This window comes from Oryctolagus cuniculus, chromosome X, assembly GCF_051225735.1.
Source record: "Oryctolagus cuniculus isolate XC-2025 breed Fujian yellow rabbit chromosome X, ASM5122573v1, whole genome shotgun sequence".
Taxonomy (NCBI): domain Eukaryota; kingdom Metazoa; phylum Chordata; class Mammalia; order Lagomorpha; family Leporidae; genus Oryctolagus; species Oryctolagus cuniculus.
The window spans coordinates 13827568-13834640 of NC_142888.1; the positions used below are offsets into that span (position 1 = coordinate 13827568).

General features: G+C 46.0%; 1 protein-coding gene across 1 annotated transcript; it reads left to right on the plus strand.

The window, feature by feature from the left end:
- Window positions 1-712: 712 nt before the first annotated feature.
- On the plus strand, window positions 713-3534 carry LOC100351786 (melanoma-associated antigen B10). Its single transcript, XM_008272477.4, has 2 exons — window positions 713-955; window positions 2452-3534. The coding sequence occupies exon 2, from the start codon at window positions 2501-2503 to the stop codon at window positions 3509-3511; it is 1011 nt and encodes a 336-aa protein (XP_008270699.1). The 5' UTR covers window positions 713-955; window positions 2452-2500; the 3' UTR covers window positions 3512-3534.
- Window positions 3535-7073: the final 3539 nt, after the last annotated feature.

The following is a 7073-nucleotide window of genomic DNA, read 5'->3' on the forward strand; positions in this document are numbered from 1 at the left end:
GACTGGGAATGGAGGATTAAAGGGTGGAGTGGCTGGAAAGGATGACCTTGGTTTAAGGCTGGCTGACTTAGATCAGGAGAAGGAGTCGTCCCACATCTCCCACTCATGTGTCAATGAAAGACATCTATGCAAGTTCTGTCAGAGTTTCCCACTCTCACACGACAGAGGCCACCACATAAGAGAGCTTCATTCCTCCTCTCAGCCCTGAGAGGCCTCATATAGGGCTGGCGTAAATTAGCTTCCCCAACTCCTGCCTCTGAGTTGTCAGAGAAGCTAAGACAATGATTTGAGTAGCGTGGAACATCAGGTCAGCAGAGAGTTTCAGGAATGAGTTGCAGACACTGCCCGAAATTACAGTAAAAACCTTAACAAAGTGAGATTTGAAGGTACCCCCTATATCAGAAGAGAGAAGGCCAATAGAATCCCATCCCCTGTGTAAACCCTGGGGGACCTTGGATAGGAAGTATCTCAAGTAACACTCTTTGGATTTCAAGGATTCAGAGATAGGTTTCCTTGTCAGATAGCAAAGTTGGGGAGGCTCCCAGGCCTTCAAGCAGTAACAGCTGATCCTGAATAATATCTGAGGGAATCCCCTACCCCAACCCGGAAGAGCCTCACGGAATGGAATTCAAGCTTGTCTGACCTAAAAGGCCGTTGGTGGGCGTGGCCAGATAAAACCTACCCTGAGTTCCGCCTTTGGCGTTTCAGGAAAGCGAATCACAGAGTGAGAAGGGGCAGTGCTAAGTTGGCAGGGGGAGGAGTCCCAAGCCCTGCCAGAGGGTAAAGGACCCTTTATGAGGTGTCAGGGTGTTCCCTGACCCAGCGTGAGGGTCCCACAGAGTCCCGCCCCTGCGGTCAGCGGTAGCAGACCCGGGGCAAAGAGATTTAAGAAAAGTACAGCAGTACAGCCACAGGCCAGCAGATGGAAGAGTCTCAAGCTTTAACAGAAGCGAAGGTAAGGACCCTGAGATATGAGGGAGCCCCTCACCCCACAAAAGAGAAGGGTTTGTACAGAGTCCCGCCCCTGCCAAGGACCTAGGGAGGTCTCGGGTGGGAGTGGCCGAATGTGACACATTCTGAATTCTGTTACCAACCTCCCAGAAAAGTGAAGGGCTTTTGGCTGTCAAAGGAATTATTTCCCGGTCTTGAAAGGCAAGTAATATATAAATATTAAGTGTAGGGTCCCCCAGAAGATAGGGGACCCTACGGATTCCTGATAGACCCTGGCAGAGATGGCCCGATGAAGCATTCTCCAAGTTGTTCTGGTGAGAGCTCAGGGATATGAGGCTGTTAGACTAGAGTGTCAGTTTCAGGCCAGCAGAAAAGGAGTCCCAGACACCGTAGTACAAGAGTACCAAAGGGGAGGATCCTGAGTTCAGAGGGAATCATCCTCTCAAGGTCAAGAGGGGCAGGCACTGTGTCCCATCTACACTGTCAACCCTGAGTGATTCAGGGGTAGATATGTGGAGTGGAGGTGTCTCTAATGTCTTCCTTTGGGATCTCAGGGATGTGAGGATCTTTCTCTGATGAGATAAGCCTCAGGTCAGCAGAAGGTGTAGTCCCAGGCCTCATCAGATATCAAGGAGGGGGCCCTGAAGGAAGAATGAGAACCTCAAATACTGAGGAATAAACAGGGACTCAGGTCAGCATTGTGGCGCAGCCAGTTCAATCGCTGCCTCCACCACCAGTGACCATATGAGCACTGGTTACAGTCCCAGCTGCTCCACTTCCAATCCACCTCCCTGCTGATGCTCCTGGGAATGCAGCAGAAGATGGCCCAAGTGCCTGGGCCCCTGCCACTATGTAGGAGACCTGGTTGCAGTTCCAAGCTCCTGGTTTTCTGGCACCACCCCAGCCGTTTGCAGCCATTTGGGGAGTGAACCAGCATGTGGATATCTCTCTCTCGCTCTCTTGCTCTCTCACTCTCTTCCTCTCTGTCACTCTGCCATTTAAATCAATAGATAAATCTTAAAAAAATAGAGTCTCTTTATTTTTATCCTTCATCTTCTGTCATCCCAGGTGCCCCAGGCAGATGTGGTAAGATGAGTTTCTCCTCCAGGATAAAAGGAAGATGGGGGTGTTGAAATGAGGGATCAATTTCAGAACAGCAAAGTAGAAGGATTCAGAACCTTACAGAAACCAAGATGATGGTCCTGAATGTGAATTAAGAGAAATCTCCCTACCCAATAGCAAAGGGACTTCCACAAAGCCTAGACCTGCCAGACCTTGCTGTCATTACCCTTGTAAGCCCCTAGCAGATCTGACAGTTAGCAGTAAAATACACACCCTGCTATTTCACAGGGTAGTCAGGGCACAAGCAGAGCAGAGAATAAGACCTTGTGCATTCCTTGAGTAGTGGATACAAGAAAACTTGCAGAAGAGCCATGGATAAAGCCAAAGTGCTGTCCTTTTGGTGAGTAGGCGCACACCGTCTCCTTCTCTCTCCCCCAGGTCACTGGTTCACCTGCTGTTTTGTCTGCTGCACCTGAACAGACTCATCATGCCTAGAGGGCAGAAGAGTAAACTCCGTGCCCGGGAAAAACGCCGTCAGGCCCAAAAAGATCCCCAAAATCTGGTGGATGCTCAAAGATCTGAGTATTCCCCCTCTTCATCTGCTCATTCCAATGATATTCCCCAGAGTTCACTTACTGGAACACTTAGCAACCCCCAAGGCCCTAAGACAGTCACATTCCCCACCACTACTGCTGCAGCTGCTCCAGCTACAAGATCAAATGAAAACACCGCAAGGCCAGGGTCCACACAAAGCCCATCAGCCATGGAGAATTTCCCCAACGGCCCTGTAGATGAGAAGGTAGTTATGCTGGTGCATTACTTGCTGTACAAGTATCAAATGAAAGAGCCAATTAGTAAGGCAGAAATGCTGAAAAACATAATCCAAGTATACAGGAACCAGTTCCATGAGATCCTGAGAAAAGCTTCTGACCACCTGGAGCTGATATTTGGCCTTGACTTGAAGGAAGTGGACCCCAACAAGCATATCTATGTGCTCATCAACAAATTGGAATCAAATTGTGATGTGAGTTTGAGTGATGAAATAAGAGTCCCCAAGACTGGCCTGCTGATGACAATTCTGGGTGTGATCTTTACAAATGGCAATTGTGCCACTGAGGAGAAAATCTGGGAAGTGCTAAATATGATGGGGCTATATGATGGGAGTGTGCACTTTGTCTATGGAGACCCTAGGAAGCTCATCACCAAAGACTTGGTGAAAGAAAAGTACCTGGAGTACCGGCAGGTGCCCCATAGTGATCCTCCACGCTATGAATTCCTGTGGGGTCCAAGAGCTCATGCTGAAACAAGCAAAATGAAAGTCCTAGAATTTTTAGCCAAGATCCACAGTACAGTTCCCAGTGCCTTTGTATCCGAGCATGAAGAGGCTTTAAGAGATGAGGAAGAGAGAGCCCAAGCTAGAATTGCAGCCAGAGCTCGCGTTAGTGAGAGAGCCAATGCACGTTCCACAGCCATGCCTGGAAGCACCTCTAACCCCTAATAAAGTCTGAGACAGATTCTTCACTTTGTGGTTGAAAAGAGTCATGCATATTCTAAGCAGCAGAAGTTCAAGGTGGGGCTGGGGACAGCATAGTCTATAACATGTTTGTTCTCATGTTCTATGTGGTAGCCTTGGATAATTTTTAAAAGATATTACTCCCTTTAATAGTAGCTCCAGAATCCAAGCTTATGAATGACAATGCTCAAAATTTTTTCTGCATATGAGATTTGAGAGTGATTTATTATTTTGTGAATCAAATTGGGAAACTATCTTATTTAGTGGTTTGTAACAAGATAGTGTGAAAATGAATTAGGCATTTCTTTGGAAACAAAATAACTCAATAGTGTGATATCTGGGGTCATGAAACAGAGAAGAAAGGTAAAAGCTAATTATTGTAGTCTCTATTCCCCTTAATTCTATGATTCTGTGAAATTAACAGATATATACTTTGATATGCATAGGTCATACAAAAATATAGGATTCATTGTGTTGTAACAAATTAGGCATCTTGCATACTGGTTCATTTATTCCCCAAACATTATTCTAGTGTTTGTTTTTTGGAAACCTTTGTACTGGTAGTAAGAATGGCAGGATGTAATATTATTTTATATAAAGAATATGATATATCCTAAGATCTAAAGGACAAATCAGAAGACCGAGTAAGCAGGTTGCAGAAGGGATGTCTAAATAAAAACATCTGGTGTAAATGCCTTGAGGCAGAGAGGTTTAGGGCGATGGGAAACTACAAGTCCTTCAGTGTGAGTTGATTTTTTTTTTTTACTTTTTAAATATTTATTTATTTATTTATCTGAAAGAGTTACAGAGAGGGTGGGGGACAGACAGAGAGATATTTGATCTGCTGGTTCACTCAGCAAATGGCTCCTATGGCTCCAATGGCTGGGGCTGGGCCAGCTGGAAGCCAGGAGCCTGGAACTCCAATCAGGTCTCCTCCATGGTGGCAAGCGCCCAGGTACTTGGGTCATTTGCTGCTGCTTTCCCAGGTGCATTAGCATGGAGGTGGATTGGAAGTGGAGCAGCCAGAAAACAAACAGGCACCACCACTCCCAAGTCAAGCTTCTTGCTAATGTGCACCCTAGGTGGTAGCATATGATGATTCAAGTACTTGGGTCTCTGCCACCCATGTGGGAGACCTGGATTGAGTTCCAGGTTCCTGGCTCCTGGCTGGGCCAGCCTTAGCTCTTGTAGCACTTAGGAAATGAATCAGCAGATGGGAGTCTCTCTCTTTCTCTCTCTCTCTCTCTCTCTCTCTTTCTCTTTCTCTTTCTCTTTCTCTTTCTCTTTTTCTTTCTCTCTGTCTTTAAAATAAATTTTAAATACTTTTAAAAAAAGAAAACTACTTATAGAAGTTGTTTGTGATAACGGATAAACCAGGTAGAAATTTTCACCAGAGGCATGAAGGTATTTTGTGCTCCCCCTGAACACACTCCACACAAACTATGTGTCTCATTTTTTAAAGATTGAGTTTATTTATTTGAAAGAGTTAACAGAGAGAGGTAGAGCCAGAGAGAGAGAGGGGTCTTCCATCCGCTGGTTCACTCCCCAAATGACTGCCAAGGCCAGAGCTGAGCTGATCTGAAGCCAGGAGCCAGGAGCTTCTTCCGGGTCTCCCACATGGGTGCAGGGGCCCAAGGACTTGGACCATCTTCTACTGCTTTCCCAGGCCATAGCAGAGCGCTGGATTGGAAATGGAGCGGCTGCCGGAACTCGAACGGGCACCCATATGCGATGCCGGCACTGTAGGCCAGGGCTTTAACCCACTGCTTCACAGCGCTGGCCCCAAATATGTGTCTTAAACACATCATCTCCATCAAATTTCTGAGAACTAAGGGTCATCCTATCTTGACGTGCAATACTCAGAAGCCTAAGAAACACAAAGTTTGTCTTAGTCCATTTTGTGCTGCTATAATTGAATATCAGGGATTGGGTAACTCATAAAGAAATCTGTTTCGCCGGCGCCGTGGCTCACTAGGCTAATCCTCCGCCTTGTGGCGCTGGCACACCGGGTTCTAGTCCCGGTCGGGGCGCCAGATTCTGTCCCGGTTGCCCCTCTTCCAGGCCAGCTCTCTGCTATGGCCAGGGAGTGCAGTGGAGGATGGCCCAAGTGCTTGGGCCCTGCACCCCATGGAAGACCAGGATAAGCACCTGGCTCCTGCCATCAGATCAGCGCGGTGCGCTGGCCCCAGCACGCCGGCCACGGCGGCCATTGGAGGGTGAACCAACGGCAAAGGAAGACCTTTCTCTCTGTCTCTCTCTCTCACTGTCCACTCTGCCTGTCAAAAAAAAAAAAAGAAGAAAGAAGAAAGAAAAGAAAAAAGAAAAGAAAAGAGAAAAGAAAAGAAAAGAAAAGAAAAGAAAAGAAAAGAAAAGAAAAGAAAAGAAAAGAAAAGAAAAAAGAAATCTGTTTCTCACAGCCATGGGGGCTGGGAATTCCAAGGTCAAAGTACTGGATCTGCCAAGGATGATTTTGCTGGATTATTCCATGGCAAAGATCATAGGGCATCGAGGGGGTGGGGTGGGCAGGGAAAAAAGAGAGAGAGAAAGAGAGAGAGAGAGAGAGAACTGAACTCACTGCTTTAAAACAAACTTACTCCCACAATAATATTAATCCATTAATGAAGGCAGAAAAAAAAAAAAAAAAAAAAAAAAAAAAGAACCCCTATAGTCTAACAATCTCCCTAAACTAGAGATAAAGTTTCTAACACACGGTTTTTTGGGGGCACTCATTCAAACTACAGCAGAACCCATTCCATTAATAGGGTTTAAATTAGGTGATCTTGAGTGTAATTTGGCAAAGTCAAAGCAAAGTACAGATGTTTTGATGAGAGTCAATGAGGGCTTCCTTGACACATTTTCTGGGAGCCTTGAGTTGCATCCAGTTGAAAAAGATGCTTCCATGCCCCCCCACACACGTACGTGTGTTTCTCAAAATGTTTCTTAGTAAGTAAATTAATTTTCCAAGAAGGATTTTGGCAGATTTGGTGTGTCATGTCCTAGAGGGCTGCATATTCTCAACATCTCTAGGATAAAAAATAAATTAAAACTTTCCAAGAAGGGAGATTCATACTGTCTGTGATAAAAAAAAATAATAGTAATAACTGCTGATTGTCAAAGACCCAATATATTCCAACATTGTTCCAGGTGACTTACATTATAACAGTCAGATTTCATGAAGTGTACATAAACCACGAAGCAACATGACTAAATTGAGCCCATGTCACAGACAGAACATAGGGCTTATAGAACTTTGTGATTTTCTGGGGCTGGCATTGTGGCACAGCGTGTTAAGCTGCCACCTGTAATGCCAGCATCCCAGGTGAGAGCCAGTTCCAATCCTAGCTGTTCCACTTCCAACCCAGTTACCTGCTAATGCGCCTGGGAAAGCAGTGGAGGTTGGCCCAATTATTTGGGTCCATGCCACATACATGGGAGACCTGGATGGAATTCCAGGATGCTGGCTTCAATGTAGCCCAGCCCCACCTGTTGCAGGCGTTTGGGGAGTGAACCAGCAGATGGGACAGCTTCTTTCTCTCTCCCTAACTCT

What these genes read in the sequence shown, in the direction of transcription:
- LOC100351786 (XM_008272477.4), top strand. Translation starts at nt 2,501, where the DNA reads ATGCCTAGAGGGCAGAAGAGTAAACTCCGTGCCCGGGAAAAACGCCGT.